General features: G+C 41.8%; 1 protein-coding gene across 1 annotated transcript in view; it reads left to right on the top strand.

Moving 5' to 3' along the window:
• The first annotated feature begins 295 nt into the window (after positions 1-295).
• ptk6b (PTK6 protein tyrosine kinase 6b) overlaps positions 296-19,162 on the top strand; it is a 35,810-nt gene continuing 16,943 nt past the window's right edge. Inside the window, exons 1-8 of the mRNA XM_062540873.1 lie at positions 296-849; positions 1,890-2,011; positions 2,325-2,485; positions 6,033-6,201; positions 9,581-9,739; positions 12,014-12,195; positions 13,151-13,304; positions 13,584-16,383. Of these exons, the coding sequence (XP_062396857.1) occupies positions 440-849; positions 1,890-2,011; positions 2,325-2,485; positions 6,033-6,201; positions 9,581-9,739; positions 12,014-12,195; positions 13,151-13,304; positions 13,584-13,768 (1,542 nt within the window). The 5' untranslated portion in view covers positions 296-439 and the 3' untranslated portion in view covers positions 13,769-16,383. The remainder of the gene's footprint in view (positions 850-1,889; positions 2,012-2,324; positions 2,486-6,032; positions 6,202-9,580; positions 9,740-12,013; positions 12,196-13,150; positions 13,305-13,583; positions 16,384-19,162) is intronic.

Here is a 19,162-nt window from a genome sequence, read left to right as displayed (position 1 = left end):
ATATTTTTAAATAAATGTTGACCAACATGTACCTAAGTACTGTATTTTTTGTTATTGTGCGGAAAAGATTGATGAATCACCAGATTATTAACATAGCATAATACAAACGTTTTGAGCGGTTTTCATTAACTATTTCTGGCTTTTTGTCGGGCTTTTGACACCATTAGAATTGTAAACGTGTGGTTTCAGTGGGGTTTCACTCCGAAACCACGCCTGATAGGCTTCCTAAAATTGCAGAAGTTAGCCTAACTAAGTTAGTATGGTCTGTTGCCTCTAACCCAGACGTCCATGTACTGTAGGCGTGGTGGACAGGAGGAAGTTTTCTCCTTTCTCTCTCTCTCTGGACGCAACTATATGCATTCCATAAATGCCGCTCGAAGGCTAAACCTGAAGAACAGGTGTTTTCTCGGTGCGCTACGCCTTCTGACTGGATTGTCACATGGGTGAAACGGCTAGAAAAGTATGCCCATGTCTTGAGGCATTATGGACACGAATGTTTGGGAAATCAGCTGACAGTGGTGACATTTCCAGTAAGGAGGAAGAAGGAATAGATGCCAGAGCTATTGATAATCCCATGGCGAGCAGCACCACGCGTTACGCGCCGCATTCTTTCAATGGGGCCCCTCAACCAAGCCATGGTCCAGAAAGCGGCATCTACCGGGCTCTTTGGTCTTTTGAAGCGCGGGCAGAAGATGAGCTGTCTTTCAATGGGGGTGATCTATTCAAAGTCATCAATCGCAACGGCGACTGGTGGACGGCCCGAAAAATTGACCGGCATGGACGCACACTGGCAACGGGCATTGTGCCATATAACTACCTAGCTAGTGGAGAGACCGATGACGCTCAGCCGTGAGTACCTACCTTCTGCATCCAAACGCAACCAACTCTTCTTTTATTCTTTTCTCGCATTTTGATGGATTCTAAATGGGTTTATCACAAAAGTCAACATTTCAGCTTTGTCACATCACTCATAAAACAGTATGTTTACAATATGTTGAAATATTTGTGAAACAAACGGTGTTTCACATTTTCAGGATATTCCAAATAATATAAAAAGTAATGATCTATATTACAGTTTCTCTGGAAAGGTCTGTCAGACTCATAAAGTGCCTAACATAGCAGAGTTTATGACAGTCCTTTACTACGCAAAGTCGTGGTTACTGATTAGGCTACTGCTGGAGTTTGGTCTTTCATCATAATGCTATTTGTGTTATTCATTATGTGATGGAAACAACTCACTCTGACTATCATCTGTGAAATGTTTCAGCTGTACATGATAGTGACACCTGGAAGTTCATTTCGGGCCCTTGGGGAAAGAAAATCAAAATTCTGATGTGCTAAGTTGAAATTTTAAGATACCAAGTCAGAATTTTGAGATTCCAAGTCAAACGTTCAAACTTTCACTTTGAGATATAGTGCACTTCAAACATTTGACTTAGTATCTCAAAATATTGACTTAGTATCTCAGAATTTTAGTTTGTTGCTGGGTTTGTTGTTTTTCTGTTTGTGTGTTCCTGTAGAAAGTTGTCCTTATCCTGTCAATAACCTTCAATGTTGGCCAGCTAGTTTTGGTGTGATAGGACATAATCATTTGTTAAGTCCAAAGGATCAAAGGAAACTCTAATTTCAAGACAGATTATTTACTTTACGTGTTTGTTTTTGACCTTCTGAACTGTCATGGAATTGTTTCAAAGCAAACAACATCAGCATGTGTTTAATAAATTAGCATAACTGTAATTCATGTTATTGCATTCTGTAAAGAATCATATTGCTGCTTCCTGTTCACCACACCACTAATTCTTTTGACATTCTCTTCCCCTTGTGCATGTATGCATGTGACTTCTCAAAGTTATTGGTACAATATGACCGCAGTCTTGTGTGTTTCTAAGGTGGTTTTATGGGAGGATGAGCCGTGTTGATGCCCTCAGTCATCTCATGTCACCCAACAACAGTGAGGGTGCTTTCCTCATTCGACTCAGTGAAGCTTGCAATGGCGGCCATGTACTTTCAGGTGAGGGATTACTAGAGAGTGTGTGTATCTGTCTGTCTGTCTGTCTACTTGTTTGCCTCTGCGTCAGTGTTTGTGAGCCCTTTGTTGATGTAACAATAGAGAAGGAAATGTTTGGCAACTGACGTTTGCCCTCTCTATTTCTCAAACACTGAACCGTATAGAGGTCCTCATACTGTATCAGCTTTGGCACTTCCACTTTTGAAAGCTTTTAGGACCAGAGCTGTTTTGTGGTGGCTTTCATTTGCTAGACCCCTATCTCACCCTTCATTTGTGTTATCCCCCCCCCCACCACCACCACCGCCAAAATCCACAGTCAAGGTAGACAACCGTGCAAAGCACTTCAAGATCTACCAAACGAACGGGAAGTTCCATTTGGATCCTTCTAGAAGCTTCTGCACTCTGCATGACCTGGTGGAGCACTACAAGAGCCACGCCCTGGCTGCTGTGGACCGTCTGGGCCAGGCCTGCATCAGGGTGGGTACTGTAGGAGCTGTGCTGCTGCAGCTCTCCTCCATGTGTTAATGATGTTGCAGGAGATAATGTGGATTGTAATACTGGCAAGTTGATGTTAAACTCTCACAGCTGAAAAGAAATTATAAAGGTCCGCACTCTGATAGAGGCTCCCAAACGTTTATTTAGCACAACGTTTCGGACCCAGGTCCTTCATCAAGGTGCAACACAGAATAGGTGCAGGAGGAGGGGTATATGTACAGTACCTGGGAGGGGATGTGTCACTAAATTAGTAAATTGCAATATATACATACAAATGATACGACCAAGGGCCATCTTGAGCCAAAACTATCAACAATCAAGAGTCACCATATCAAAAATGACAGTGTGCAGAGATGTTTTTCCTAGATATTTTGCAGACGTTTTTCTGGCACCTTGGTGTTTGAGAGTGCGGTGTACTACTCTCGAACAAATTGAGAGGGAGTGAAACCAGCATATAAATGAAAAGGTTGGTATGCTTTGAATAAAGGGATAAAAAACATTGAGAATGTTCCTGTTCCCTCCGATGGTAAATGACCAGTAAAATACTCATTTCCTTATTTAATGACTTATGTTGCCCCAGATTTCTTCACTTGTTGCTCTCTTTGAAATTCGAATTATGGAATTCGAAGTGCACCTCATCATGGCTGAAGGTTTTAGGGGCATAAATGAAGTTGAGGTGATAGGCAGAGCGATCCTTAGAGACCACTTTACTCAAGGTTTTTCCCCCAGCCTTCCTCTCTGCCTCCCCATCTTGGTATTTGCCACACATTACATTACATTACATTTGATTGACACTTTTTAACTAAAGCGACTTACAACATGGTAAAACATTTAAATCTTTTAAGAGCAATTCTAACAACAATTTAAAAAAAACACAATAAGTGCATCAATGAGTGTAGTAAGTGCATCAATGAGTGCAATTGTCTGCTATGAGAGGAGATGTTCTCTGAAGAGCTGTGTTTTCATGTTCTTGCTGTTTTATAAGAGAAAGACAGAAAGAGAGTATACATTTGACTGCACTGTCAGTAATACAAGGGACCTTGGCCCTTGGTAATTTGGAGCTACCTTGTATGGACCAGACCTACTGTAGGACTTCAGCTCCAGAAAATCAGTCTCTGCTGAATTACTGGAGCTAAGCATGTGTTGGCTTGGTTAGTACTTGGATGGGAGACCTCCTTGGACACTTAGCTGCATCATGGTGTCGGTGTTAGTGTTGTTGTGTGGCTAGAGGTGGTGCCCTTCTCTGACCAAAAATCGATCCCAGTGACCTAGTACAGTGACAGGGACATTGTGCTGTAGGGGATGCCGTCCTGTGGATGAGACATTAAATTGAGGTCCTGACTCGCTGTGGTCATTAAATATCTCCCAAAGAGTAGGGGGTTCCCTGGTGTCCTGGCTAAACTCCCTATTTGGCTCATTCAATCCGGCCTCCTAATCACCCCCCACTGTACTTGACTCATTCATCCGTCTCCACCTCAAGCTGGTGTGTGGTGAGTGTTCTGGCACATAATGGCTGCTGTGCATCACCCAGGTCGGTGTTACACATTGCTGATGATAGTGAGGTTCTCCCTTGTAAGCACTTTGGGTTCCTTGAAAAACACTATATACAGTGAGGGAAATAAGTATTGAACACGTCAACATTTTGTTTTAGTAAGTATATTCCCAATGAGGCTATTCACATAAAAAAATCTCCAGACATCAGTATGAAGTGGAATGACACAGGACCAACTGGAAAAGCTGTTTTCTTGGTAATGATAGCTGCAAGTCATTTCCCTGTATGAAGAAACAAGTCAGTCGCAGTATTCAAATGTGATTTTGTCCCATTCTTCTTAACAGACAGCCTTCTTGTGAGTCCTGATCTTTATTTCCTTACACACATTCTTAATTGGATTAAATTGATTGTCTTTCTATGACACCAATTGAGAATTTCTGTTGTCCTGCTGGAGGGTCCACCCATGTCTCGTCACTGTTGCCATGGTATTTATTTTATTGGGTGTAGTTTGATGGCCAAAAAGTTACATTGAGCTCTCGTGTGACCAGACCTGATGTTCTCTCTCTATTTCATAGGCTTGCACGAGGCTTTAAACAAGCTTCGACATGTTCATCTTTAGTAATGGAGTCTTGTTTAGTAATGGGTGAGTAGGCAGAGATGATGGAGTGATGTTCTTTCCGCTGACAGATAATAGGCCCAATGGTGCTTTGATATGTTTTGCAACAATAAGGTTGCAAAGGTCTTGGGAGGGACAGTTCTTTGTTTTTACCCATCATGAGATGTTTCTTGTGTGACACCTTGGTAAAGGAAAAAACATACAGTATATAACATGAAAATGTTTTAATCCAGCTGACATTCATTTGCACAGATAGGAGGTATAATTGCTTAATCTCCTATAACTGCTTACAGATGTCCGTTGGTTTCTTGCATTTCATTGCCTCGGTGTACTGCTTTTTTAGAGTGTTCAATACTTTTTTCCCTGTCTCATTTCACTTAATTACACATAAATGTATATGGACTTTAATGTTAAATTTATTTCTGTTTGGATTTCCTGAGTTCATACTAAAATCTGGTGAATTTCGTGTGTATAGTCTCATTGGATACCTAATGAAAATATTTTTGCCACATTCAATACTTGACACGTAACACGTTCAATCACCCTCCGCTGTTTATGTAAAATAAATGTGTTTCTCAGTGTAATATCTCTCTCAATCCATTTTTAAAAGGAGAAATTCAAACAGGATGTGGTTGTGCTTTGTGGCTACCACAGTGCCATGGCGACTGTTTCATTTTCTGTAAGGGAAATATTGGTTCATACACCAGAGATGGGGAACTGGAGCAGAGAAAGAAAGTGCTGTCCCTCACTAATAAGAAGGCTCTGTCTATACAGATCCTCAACACCCTATTTTTTATTTTATTTTTTTTGGCGTTTTTTTGGCAGGTTTTTTCGCGTTTTTTAACAACAACATAGAAGACAAACAAGTAAACAACGGTAATAAAGAAAACAACCAAAAACATACAGCAACAAAAACAAGCATACATATTTTAGATATATAACCCAGCCGTTTTCATATTTAAGCTGTAAATTAACCTCCTCAACACCCTATTATCCTGCCTGTGTATGTCAGTTTGTGCATACTGGTATACTGTATGTATACTGTAGTTTGAGCTTACTACTTATTTTACTCAGTGAATGTTTTGCTTCATTGCCTTCATGTACCACCAGTTGTGAAGCACGCACCCTACTTCTCCTGTCTGTCTTTCATACCACCAGCATGTCTGTGTGTATATGAGCAAAGTGTGAATGTGAGATTCATGGCCATCCGTGGCTTTTAGATAGATAGATAGATAGATAGATAGATAGATAAGATATAGATAGATATATCTAATCATCCCCAAGGGGAAATTACAGTGTTTCAGCAGCAATACAAACACAACATTCAACAAAAACATACAAACAGCATACATATACATACAGAGTCATTATAAAGTGCTTTTGCAGTCATTATAAAGTGCTATTGCTATTTCTTTTTTCAGAAAGAGCCTACGCCTCAGGACCTGTCCCACTCCACTGTGGACGAGTGGGAGCTGCCAAAGGATCAGTTCACCCTGGAGGACCGTCTGGGTGTGGGCTTCTTCGCCGAGGTCTACCGGGGGAAGTGGAAGAACCGCATCAGCGTCGCCATCAAGATCCTCAAGAACAATGGTGAGTGGCCTGTTCCACAGAGTGCCTGTCTGTGTTTATTGTTTATTGTTTATAGGATCCCCATTAGCTGGGACACAAGTCAATAACTTAAAAATTCACTTCATCAAATTAAAAAGAACTCCATAAGATTCACAAGGCTCCATACATATACGTATACAGAAGCTCACAGAAGCTCACACACACACACACACACACACACACACAGACACACACAATCCTGCCATACAATCCTTTTTCGAAGGGAGGCCTGTACTGTACTGTAGGTCTCTACTGCTGCATCCCTGATTAAAGGTCCGTATAGGCAGGATTCTGAAGATCCAGGACCAAAACATTTGAACATCGACAACTTCTCAGTCCCTCCCTCCTTTCCGCTAAAAAGCATGCAGTGGCGATTCTAGAGATTTGTAACAAGGGTGGCCCTAGTGGGGCACTGGTTAATTCAAGGGTGGCATCTACTGTAGATAAACAGAAACAGGCTCAAGTTGTTATATGAGCACACATGCATGAGCAAAACCATGCACAAAGCACCAAACACCATAAATTGAAGGACAAAGAAGGACAGAGACCATACTCTCACAAATGTCTTTGTAATTGGATAAAATGTCAAATACAGTTTTCAGCTCATTTTCAGCTCTGAACAAAACCTGTCCAGGAATTAGGCCATTTGAGCAAAAGTGGAAGTATAAAATGTTTTTGCCAATGGCTCTTAACTGGTCTGGTTTTGGAATCCATAATTTCACATGTTCATAGGCCAACGAATATGGTGAGGTAGCCTACATAAGACACGCAAAGTGCCTGACCTACTTGTTTGGAAAATGCAGATGTTTGGCATTACATTTGTGAAATCAACTGCTGATGTTACCTTTCAAAGTACTACTCGACAGGTTTGTCGACAGGGGTCAATTCATGTTTCCGTGTGGCATTTTACCTTGGATGGTTTTATGCTCTCATGTGCACCCCACACTGTCTTATTTTATCATCAATTTAAGTGAATCCATATTCTATCTTAATCAGCTATCTAAATATGCTATATGAATATCTTAATCTATCAGCTATCTAAATATGTTTTTGTGTTAGCGCAAGCAGTTGCCTGTAGGCCTATTGTAAACTCATGCTAAAAACAATAAGCCATGTAGCCTATAACTGCAAGCATGTTTGCTAGATTGTTTATATTTCTGAACCCTGATATTTCAAACTAGTGCCCTGCAAGTGCATCAAGAAAGGTCTCGCCTTCGACTGTTAATGGCGAATAGTAGACTAGGATTTTGGGGTGGCACCTGGGGTGGCCAATTGAATCTCAAGGGTGCCATGTGCCACCCGGAGCCACCCCTCTGGCTACGCCCCTGAAAGCATGATAGAGCACAGGGAAGAGGTAGGGGAGGACACTATCAAATGTGTGTACATGAGCAGTGATTGACACTGGCATACCCTCCTGGTCCTGTTTGGTGCATTTGAAATAGGAGCGTTGGATGTCTTGCAAATCTCGCTACGTGCTCTAGGTGGTGCCAGAGGAGACAGATTTTTATTTTTCAAAATAACCTGCTACATGTACTTCTAGTCGCTCATAGGGTCAGTGTCAGCAAATATGACAGAAAGTTAGTTGAATAAGGCTTACCTATGGCACCCTTTGAAGGGTAAGTGAGTGTCTTTTGTTCCAGAAAAAAACAATGTGTTTCTAGAAGTGAGAGGTAGAAGAGAACTGTTGCTCTCGTGCCCTCCCTGTATTTAGAATTTTAGATCAATCATATTAGGCATGATATTGTCCATAACTTGTGGGGTTGTGTAAGGAAGTCCAGCCGAAGTGTTTAAACTGAAAAGCAGAACATGTGAAGAACACAACAATAGGAAGATGAAGATGCTGCTGATATGGAAATATCCTGCCCTCAGGGGGACGTGATCATCGCGAGTCCGGAGGCAGTTTGATTATGATTATGATTATGATCACTTTAATTATCTCAATCAGGTGTGTTCATTTAAATCAATCATGTTCTTGTGAAACATGGAAGGTAAAAGAATAAAGGAAACCCATTTAGTGTAGAATTCCCTAGAGCAGCATTACTGAGAGGCTGTGATCTATTACATCCAGCTGTGTTCAGACCAGTTCACCTTATTAGTCAGCAGCCTATAGATCTAATGCTCACAATGTGTTGTACATACCTTTATCCAATCAACTATATATACAAGTTAATAAATAATTGACAAACAGCCACCAACCCAAACGTACAGTCATAATGAACATGAAATACATGAAAACACAAATATGAAATAGGATAAGTATGTTTTCTCAACACATTTTCTCAGTGTACAACAGTGTAGCACCTCTCTCTCTCTCTCTCTCTCTCTCTCTCTCTCTCTCTCTCTCTCTCACATACACATACACACACACACACACACACACACACACACACACACACATACACACACACACACACACACACACACACACACACACACACGCACACACACACACACACACACACACACACACACACACACACACACACACACAGTTATTATCCAGGAGCAGGTATACTATCACTCTTGAAGAGACCTGTATTTGTAGCCTTAAATGGAACCTAATCTGCAGGGATTGGAGAAAGGAGATTAACAGGGGATGGGACCTTTTTGCTCCTTGGTCCAGTAATCCCACCCTCTGTGTTACTGACAGGATTAGCTCAGATGCGGAGGTCTCCTGTTTCTCTGTTCACACAGCAAGACAGCACAAATACGAAACCATGCATACTCATGCACAAACACACACACACACACACACACACTTGCGAAACCGCATACCATAAACAGGTATATTCAGGTACAAGATGCGTACCTTATCTCTGCGATCCAATCTGGCTCCTTTGGATGACAACATTAAATTCAACTGAAATAAACAATCTACTTAAAGCAACACTGAAGAGCTTTTCGTGTCTTAAAATAATGTTAGTGGTTCATCAACTCATAACAGGGTGAACGGCACTTCTGCATTCGCTTCGTGGCCCTATATCGACTACAACCGCACTATGTAAGTTTACCAGATCGGGTAGCAGACCTGTATAGTTCGATGGAATGACATAAAGTGGCAATTTTACTTGCATCGTTGTCGCAATACATACACAAATGGCGTGCGTGCAACAGAGGTGAGTGCTCTAAAAGTGCTCTAGTGTTGCTTTAATGTAATCACTTTTTGTGTTTCTTCCTTCTCTCTCCTTCTGTGTTCTTATGTCATGTTTTTGCCTCCTCTTTCTGTCTTTCACTCTTACCATTCCCCCCTCTCTCTCTCTCCTTTTCTGCCTCTGTCCCTCTCCCTCTCTATCTCTGCCATCTCTTACCATTCCCCCTCTCTCTCCATCTCTGCCTCTCTCCCTCTCTCTCTCCATCTCAGAGTTCTTGAACCAGCAGGAGTTCCACCAGGAGGTGCAGATTCTGAAGAAGCTCAGGCACCGGCACCTCATCTCCCTCTTCGCCATCTGCACCTCCTCAGAGCCCTTCTACATCATCACAGAGTTCATGGAGAAGGGCAACTTGCTGGACTTCCTCAGAGGTGAGAACAGTGTCCACAGTGTCCACTCTTACCTGCAACTCTGTTGGCCTCTGTGGGACAAGTTGTGATATGGATCGATGCACTGTAAGGACGGACCTGGTCTAACCTGTGTCTAATGTGTCTTCTGATTCGCGTGTGTTTCTGATTTGCTTGTGTTCTGAGTTTCGGAGGGCGTTTCTGAATTGCATGTGTGTTAAATTGCCAGCTCGTTTCTGAAATGTAAATGTTTTTCCTTAAAGTGTAAGTTTGGCGGAAATTGAAAATAAAGCTATTTTCTGAATGAAAATACATCAACTAAGCCGTGGAGGAAGTAATTTTCGCTCATCACGCAGTACAGAGCTATCACGGGCAGGAGCGACAGCCCAAAATCGCAAACAGTGGGTTAGCATGGGGATTAGAGCCACACGCTTTCAAAATCGCATTTTTAAACCACTAACATTGCTCTAAACAGCGCCAAACCTCATCAGTAGCTTGCTCTAGGTGTCTACACATAAAACGAAGCACCAATCAGTCTGTAAACTTTGGAATAGTCAGTATACACGTAGAATCAATTTGAGACCGCAACCCCGTCTGAAGCACAGAAATGTCTCGCGAGATCTCACACGGAAGCACGGGAGCTATTCCTATGGGTAGTCAAAATCGCATTTTTAAACCACTAACATTGCTCAAAACAGCGCCAAACCTCGTCAGAAGCTTGCTCTAGGTGTCTACACATAAAACAAAGCACCAACAACTTGGCTCATGAACCCGACGTTTATAAAAGAAGACTGTTATGAACTCTTACCCCTTCCAGCTCCTCACGAAGGAAAGTCCACGACCTCTCGTGTGAGATCTCGCGAGACATTTCTGTGGTTCAGACGGGGTTGCGGTCTCGAATTGATTCTACGTGTATACTGACTATTCCAAAGTTTACAGACTGATTGGTGCTTCGTTTTATGTGTAGACACTTAGAGCAAGCTACTGATGAGGTTTGGCGCTGTTTTGAGCAATGTTAGTGGTTTAAAAATGCGATTTTGAAAGCGTGTGGCTCTAATCCCCATGCTAACCCACTGTTTGCGATTTTGGGCTGTCACTCCTGCCCGTGATAGCTCTGTACTGCGTGATGAACGAAAATTACTTCCTCCACGGCTTAGTTGATGTATTTTCATTCAGAAAATAACTTTATTTTCAATTTCCGCCAAACTTACACTTTAATGATGTTCACATGTTGTCAAATTAAGATGAAGATGTTTTCCTAAGTTGTTTGTGTTTTATCTATTTGCACTTGTTTTGTTGATTTGCATGTGTTGTCATAAGTTGCACGACATTTGTACATGTCAGCCACCGTAGGAAGGCAAGGGTGATAGCGAGGGTGCTGAAACCCACAGATGCTAGCATGTCTTATTAGTCTCTTCAGGCGTCAGGAGGGAGCTTTACTTCACATATTGCACAACTGCATACCAATTGCTACTTTTACTCTGAGGTCATGCACATATTTCATTGTGAAATTCTTGGTTAATGTTTGGTTTGCTGAAGCACTGGGTGGTGGGACTGAGACTGTAATTGCAAAATTCAAAGTTTACAAGAAACAGTTGATCTTTAAAAATAACAGTTACTTTTTCATAAACTAAAGTACTGTTTTGATAAACTGTTGTTTAAGGAGCAGCAGAACATGCATTTGTGCCTATCTGTTCAATGATACCTCAGGCGTTTATGATGTTTGATATGACTTTCATATCTGCAGCCCAATCTGATCTGGGTTTGTATATTGACCCTTTATCAGTGTTGTGGTAAAAAATAAAGCCAGATGACGTCATTATTTAGTCTGACAATCACCATACTAAACTCAGTCTTTTGAGATTGAACATGATTATGGGGAGTCTGCGCTGTATTTCTACTGCACGAGAGGCGAGCTCTTTCGGAGGAGGGGCGGGACTGTCGAGCTCTATTGGCATCGTTCAAATCATGACGCCGTACGCTTGGATAATCTTCAACCAATCAGACGACCATCTTTTGGATAAGCTAGTTTGTGATTGGAGCCAAAGGTTCTGGCAGGGAACAGAGGAGATAGATGTGCAGGTTTCCAGCCTGAGCTGCCGGGCAAAATCCAAATTGGCCGGCAGGTCAGGCAGGGTTCACCCAGCCCAGTCATTATTTACAATTCTCTTCAACTCAAGAAGTGGTGGAAACCGGAGGTTCAGAATGCAGAACTGTTCCCCATTGTTTGAAGAAGTGCACTTATGTAGGAAGTAACTAAGTCTCCTCTCTCCTCTCTTCTCTTTTGCATCCTCACAGGGCCAGAAGGGACGGTGCTGGACCAGATGTGTCTGGTCGACATGGCCGCTCAGGTGGCCGACGGGATGTGCTACCTGGAGTCGCAGAACAGTATCCATAGGGACCTGGCGGCACGCAACGTCCTGGTGGGAGAGAACTACATCTGCAAAGTGGCCGACTTTGGCCTGGCTCGGATCATCAAGGTCAATCACTTGCCGACTTGCTGAACTTAACTACAGCGTGGCCTGCCGATGTCTGCCACACATTACAGGCAGTGTCTGGTCTTGTGTACAGGTTTATTACTAGTTAAAGACCTGTATTATCTAAAATATCTGTATGTCAGTTTACAGTTTTTCTCAGTTGCGTTAGTACATTTCTCATCACTGTAACTTTGTAGTTTTGAAAAAGAAAATAGTGCTGCCTTGTACATTGTTCATTAGTAAATACTATTGACAACAAAACAGTTTCACTATATTGACATTAATAATAATGGCATCATCATGATTTGTCATTTTGATTGCACTGACCATTTAATTCTCCCTAAATATTTGCTTTTGAGGCATAAACTAAGCATTTTGAGCAAGATACACACTTTTGCAGGTTAATCACTATCCAGTAGCCTGGAAAACCAGCGCCAACTGCTGGACGGCAAAATGTTTTGCCTGCATTTGGGTCTGGCCTCGGACCACTGTACATTTTGAAAACACTGCCCTGAATCTGGCAGATGGCAACTAAACCAATCACAACGCAGAGATGTGTTTTGAATCAACGCGGGCGAGGCAGAGGGCTCTGGGGCGGGGTTTTGAGGGAGCGTTGGCCTATAGGCACAGACACGGTTTGAAAGACAACGGGTTGTGCTCATCAACAATGTTCCGTTGTATCCATTCATCGAGGCCAGACTAAATTAGACATCCAATCCATTTAGGCTGGTTTATCAGGCTAACTATCCAGTGCAGTTTGCATAGTTGTTTTGAGAAATGTGCCAACTGTTGTGCAAATGATTTTAAAAAATGCACCAAAGCGACTGAGAAAAAAACGTAAAAATATCTAAAATACTGTCTGTGTCTCGGTTTCCATAGTTTCTTCTCAACAAATTGGCCTTTCTTGTGTTTTGTGTTTAATCTCAAACTTAATCAATTCGTCACGTTTTAACTGCAGGAGCCGTTCTACGTGTCAGAAAACAAGAAGATCCCCTATAAGTGGTGTGCCCCGGAGGCCATCAGCCATGGCCGCTTCTCCAGCAAATCGGACGTCTGGTCCTTTGGTATCCTCCTCCATGAGATCATGTCCGGTGGTGGAGTGCCTTATCCAGGTACACCATCATAATGATAGATAGATAGATAGATAGATAGATACAGTAGATAGATAGATAGATAGATACTTTATTGATCTCCAAGGGGATAGATGTAGATGTACATATAGATGTAAGCCTAAATCCTGGACATATATACATGGCAAATAGCTAGTGTGTAGATTTGGTCTAAGACTAAGTGATCATACCATGAATCTGTTTTTAATAAATTACTGAAATATGGTCCTGATACATAATATATATTTTTTGTTTGTTTGTTTGTTTTTGTTCACAAAATAGGATACCAAACCAGTGAAGTTTATGATCACGTCATGGGAGGATATCGGATGCCTCAGCCGGTGAAATGCCCCAAGTACGTCTATGACATCATGCTCTCCTGCTGGAGAGAGAACGCAGAGGATCGACCAAGTTTTAAAGACCTGAAGCCTGACCTTGAGAATGTCAACCGCTACGAACTGGCATGAGCTCACATAGAAAGACTTGAGATGCTATGTCAAAGCAACACCACAAGGGGGCAGCAAAGGAACACACTGGAATGGGGAAGTTCATAGCCTACTGTGAAAGAAATGCTTCAGCCGATCCTCTTAGAGTTCCTCTTAGAGTTCTACTCTGCCTTATTTTATACCGTAACATACATCTGTATTTCATGCTGTAGTTACACAGGTTTGAGAAGTTTCTCCATCCCGGTGTAAGGAAAACAGAGAGGTGTGCTCCAATACTGTATATTGAGGACATTTTAAGGGACTAATGCCTTGTGAAAGCATTCCAGTGTTTACCTTCTCAAACTGTGTCAGATGCTTGATGAGCAGTGAAATGCCTCAGGGGTAAATCTCCCTACACATATCAGTGAACAACATCTGAGCCCACCTGATTTTGCTTTACATAATCAAGATGTGAGTGTGAGTGTATAGTTCAACAACTTTTTTAATGCCATGGAGCTCATTGGTCCTTGTCTATGGCCCATCTGACATAATCCAGGTCTTGAGACAGTCTGACAGTCTGAATAACATGACTTTGCTGGTTATTGGCACTGAGGGGCACATGGAGACCAGTAAACACATCCTGACTCTTTTACAGTTTTTCTCAGTCACTTTGGTGCATTTCTTGAACAGTACAACAACAGTAACATCTCTCAAAACATGGATATACCTGCAAAAGTGCGCATCTTGCCATAAATGCTTTGTTAATGTCTCAAAAGCAAATATTTATAGAGATGAAACTGTTGGTGCAATCAAAATGACAAGTCCTGATGCCATTGTTTATGTCAAACTGGTTTGTCTTAATAGCCTAACACTTACTAACATGACACTTACTCTGTAAGTATTTGCTAATGAACAATGCACAAGGCAGCACCATTTTCTGTGGCATAGCTATTTCAAAACTACAAAGTTACACATGCTTTTTGTATGTGGAGAAGGTTGATTGAAAGAGCTGTATGTTTAAAAGTGTTTACTGTTGACCAACATTGTGACTATGTAAAGAAAACAAAGGCTTTTTCAGCATTGTGTAATGAAAAAGATGGTGACTATACAGTAAAGCTCCCCTTGGTGGAGCTGGGCGCCACTGTACATCTTTCTATACATCCTGGCATTCCTGTCTGTCACGTGACATACGGGCCAGTTTCATGGGGAAGCATATTCAGCAGGGATCCAGTTGTGCATTTTGACCAACATGACATTTCCAATTGAAAAAAAAAAAACAGCAGACAAAATCAGTTCCATGGATGCATTAAAGCGTTGCTATATATATTTTTTTTTTTCAAGATGGGGAGAAATTGCTTTAATGATGTTTAGAAATTACACAATGATGTGGAGTTTGAACAAACTGTTTTGAGAATTGTGTTTCTGATCTGAGAAATGCACCAAAGCAGCTGAGAAGAGCTGTAATACTGTATTCCATCAAAAATAATCCACATCCTCAGGTTATATCAATAGTTTAAATAAAACATGTTTTGTCTCAACCTATTTTCATTGACCTACTCTGTTGAGAATTAAAATGTATCTACATTTTTCAACCCTTTAATTAATTATATAAATTGCCCCATCAGTTCAATGCTCCATGCCTTAGAGTAAAATTGTGTTCAATTTGACCACTTTTACTGGTATATATGCATGGCCATGCAACCTACAGGTCATGTGACAAATATAAACACTTGTCGTTGCCATTAGCTGCTTTATGGTCTAGAATAGACAGTCCTATTCAAATAAAAGCAAAGATTTTACAGAAAGACACTGACAACTATTTTGCTAAAAGACAGCAGTTAGTATGCTGGGAAGATTTGTATCATAGGCTACCAATAGTGCTATTTTTTGTTTTGTTTTGTTGGGGGTTTTTTTGCTCTGTTTTGTATTTATTATAGATATTTACCTCTTTAGTTTCAGACTCAATAGACTGAAAACCCCTTTTGGGGCAATTGCTCTGTCGCTAGTTTGGAGTTTAAGGTGGTTTTAAACTCCAACTCCAGTTTAAAACCGTGTTACTCCAAACTAGCGACAGAGCAATTGCCCCCTTATAGTTCTGCTTAAACTACCTTCAAGACACAAGTCTTATTTGTATGCTATAAGCTACTTGGCCCTTTGAGCTGTGGTCTCATGCCATAACAGCAAACATGATGGGGGGCCACATTTTGGAAGTGAGATATTTTAAGGATTTCATCTCTGGCATATTTCCCAGACCCACCACGCCATAAGTGCATGGGTGCATTAACGGTACGCTATTAGCAATGCATGGGCTGCAGATGGGTTGGGTGTGTGACCTTGCTATTGGCCCTGCATGGACTATAGGTGGTGTGGGTGTGTGTGGCCTCGCCTAACCCTCTATTGCTAGTGTTGCTTCAGGGTATCATACCCTTTCCCCCTCATTAAACCAATACGAAAGTGCTCATTTTGATCAGGAGGAAGTATGAAAAGCCAACAGAATGTGTGTGTTTGATCACATGACTCGTCCGATATCCTTCTCCATCTCTTTTCCTCACCTGCACTCACATGTGACAGGCATGTTTTTTCAGCTCCACAAAACTTTGAAAAAGTGAAATTTTCTAGGATTTCCATGAAATAAAAAAATATTTTCACAATTTTGGGTAAGTTCTGATTCAGTTTCACTCTGTTGATTATGTTTTCATTTAATATTTATTTTGTAAAAGTGTAAAATAGCTATGTTGCCTCAAAGGCAAAGCAACATTATGCAACAGTGGAATGAGGATTCACTGTTTATATGCTAGTTAGTTAGAGTCAAATGGCAGGATACCATTTGCTCTGTTTTGTATTCTTTATAGATATTTACCTCTTTAGTTGTAGACTCAATAGACTGAAAACTCCTTAGTTCTGCTTAAACTACCCTCAACACACGAGTCTCATTTGTATGCTATAAGCTACTTGGCTTGGCCACTAAGGCCCTTTGAGCTTTGGTCACATGCCATAACAGCAAACATGATGGGGGGCCACTTTTTGGAAGTGAGATATTTTAAGGATTTCACCTCTGGCTTATTTCCCAGCCCCACCACGCCATATGCGCATGGGTGCAGCAACGGTAAGCTATTGGCCCTGCATGGGCTACGGGTGGGTTGGGTGTGTGGCCTTTACTTGGCTCAGACCCAGTTGGATGGGGAGATGATAAGGGCCAGATTTATTCGATTGATATTTTTAACTTTCTACCATAAAAACAAAACCTGTCATGATGAGAAACTCACTTCGTGCTCAGTTGTGTGTTTTGCAGTCTGTTATGTTTTACTGTATTAATCTGTGAATGCTTCATCATAATAGCTTGTATAGTTTATGACAAAAATATACGCTTCATTGGCCACATTTAGACCTTCATGTCCCCTTATAGAAAATGGGTCAGTTGCTCTGGGGCTGCCCAGAATGGCATCCCTGAGTCACTGGGGCCACTGCCACACTCCTCCCTGTTGTCCGTGTGTGTGTGTGTGTGTGTGTGTGTGTGTGTGTGTGTGTGTGTGTGTGTATGTGTGAGAGAGAGAGAGAGAGAGAGAGAGAGAGAGAGAGAGAGGGAGAGAGAGACACAGAGAGACAGAGAGAGAGAGAGAGAGAGAGAGAGAGAGAGAGAGAAAGAGAAAGCGAGATTGGTAACAAGAGGTGGTGTGAGCCAGCCTGGTTAGTCTCTATTGTAATGAGTCAATAGTGAGTGAGTCTGGAAAAGGTTCATAGACTTACGACTTCCACTTTAAATTTAAATTGGAGCATTAGAATAGAATAGAATAGAATAAAATGGAATACAATAGAATAGAATAAAATTGAATAGAATAGAATAGAATAGAATGGAATGGAATAGAATAGAATAGAATAGAATAGAATAGAATAGAATAGGTCATGAAGCGTATTTTTGTCGTTTCTTCACCTACATGTATGCACATATGGCGTGGCGGCTCTGGGAAATATGCCAGAGGTGAAATCCTTCAAATATCCGTGAATTTTGGGGATCAATAAAGTCTATCATCTATTTATCTATCTATCTTTATTGTCCTTTTCCAAAGTGTTGTGGAGCTGAAAAAAACATGCCTGTCACATGTGAGTGCAGGTGAGGAAAAGAGATGGAGAAGGATATCGGACGAGTCATGTGATCAAATACACACATTCTGTTGGCTTTTCATACTTCCTCCTGATCACAATGAGCATTTTCGTATTGGTTTAATGAGGGGGAAAGGGTATGATACCCTGAAGCAACACTAGCAATAGAGGGTTAGGCGAGGCCACACACACCCAAACCCACCTGCAGTCCATGCATTGCCAATAGCTTACCGTTAATGCACCCATGCACTTATGGCGTGGTGGCTCTGGGAAATATGCCAGAGGTGAAATCCTTCAAATATCCGTGAATTTTGGGGATCAATAAAGTCTATCATCTATTTATCTATCTAGCTTTACTGTCCTTGTCAGTCACACATACAACAAAATGTAAAGTGCTTAAATTCTTACCAAATTGTTTCAGAAGCGTAGCACTATCGTAAATGAAGGTTTTAAATGCAGTTGTTTACTCAATTGCAAAGAAATACAAATCCATGCCAAATTAGCAATTATATTCCCCAAGTTAGGTATAAGCAATAAAGAGAGACAAAAGGAGTGTGTGTGTGCGTGTGCGTGTGCGTGTGCGTGTGTGTGTGTGTGTGTGTGTGTGTGTGTGTGTGTGTGTGTGTGTGTGTGTGTGTGTGTGTTTGTGTGTGTGTGGGCATACTGCATAGACCTAGTTCACCTACAAACAAGCTACCATCGTTGCCCAAATATGGAGATCCGGTATCTTGAGATTTTTTCATATGGGAAAATAACATGCAGATTTTCACTACAAAGTTTTGTCCTCTGCCTACTATGATCTTTGCTAGGTGAAGACAGCACACTTTGATCTTTGCTACCCCAGAGCTAACTTACAATGCAACTTGCCATAGGCAGTTATTGTAGAGCATGATCCCCTTGCATTTTTTGATAGGCTAGCCTTGGACCCATCAACGCCATCCCTTCAATCTCTCCCCTCTTCACTAAATGTTCCTAATATCCAATGCCCCTGTAGGTTGCTCAGATAGGTTACTGGTGTGCTCTGAATGTGATAAAGTTTGAGTTTATGAAAACAGTGTCCACAGTGATGATGCAGCAGATCTGAGAGAAACTGCCTCCATCCGGTCCTACACTGGGCCGGCACCGCGCGCTCAGCCAGCTTCCTCACTTCACCTCACTTCACTTCAGCAGCCAGAGGAGAGGAGCAGAGCGGCAGGTCCAGGGTCAGGGAGCTTGGCACCCGCCCCAGAAACAGAGGGGTGCCATGCAGGGGAAGCTTTGTGTGGCATTTCCCCGCTGTGTGGGTGGCACGCTGGGCCTGCATGGGTGACCACGGGCACCGCGCACAAAGAACAT

The sequence above is a fragment of the Sardina pilchardus genome, chromosome 7, assembly GCF_963854185.1.
Source record: "Sardina pilchardus chromosome 7, fSarPil1.1, whole genome shotgun sequence".
In the NCBI taxonomy this organism is placed as follows: domain Eukaryota; kingdom Metazoa; phylum Chordata; class Actinopteri; order Clupeiformes; family Clupeidae; genus Sardina; species Sardina pilchardus.
Note: the sequence above shows the minus strand (reverse complement) of the source record. Positions and strands in the feature narration are given on the sequence as shown.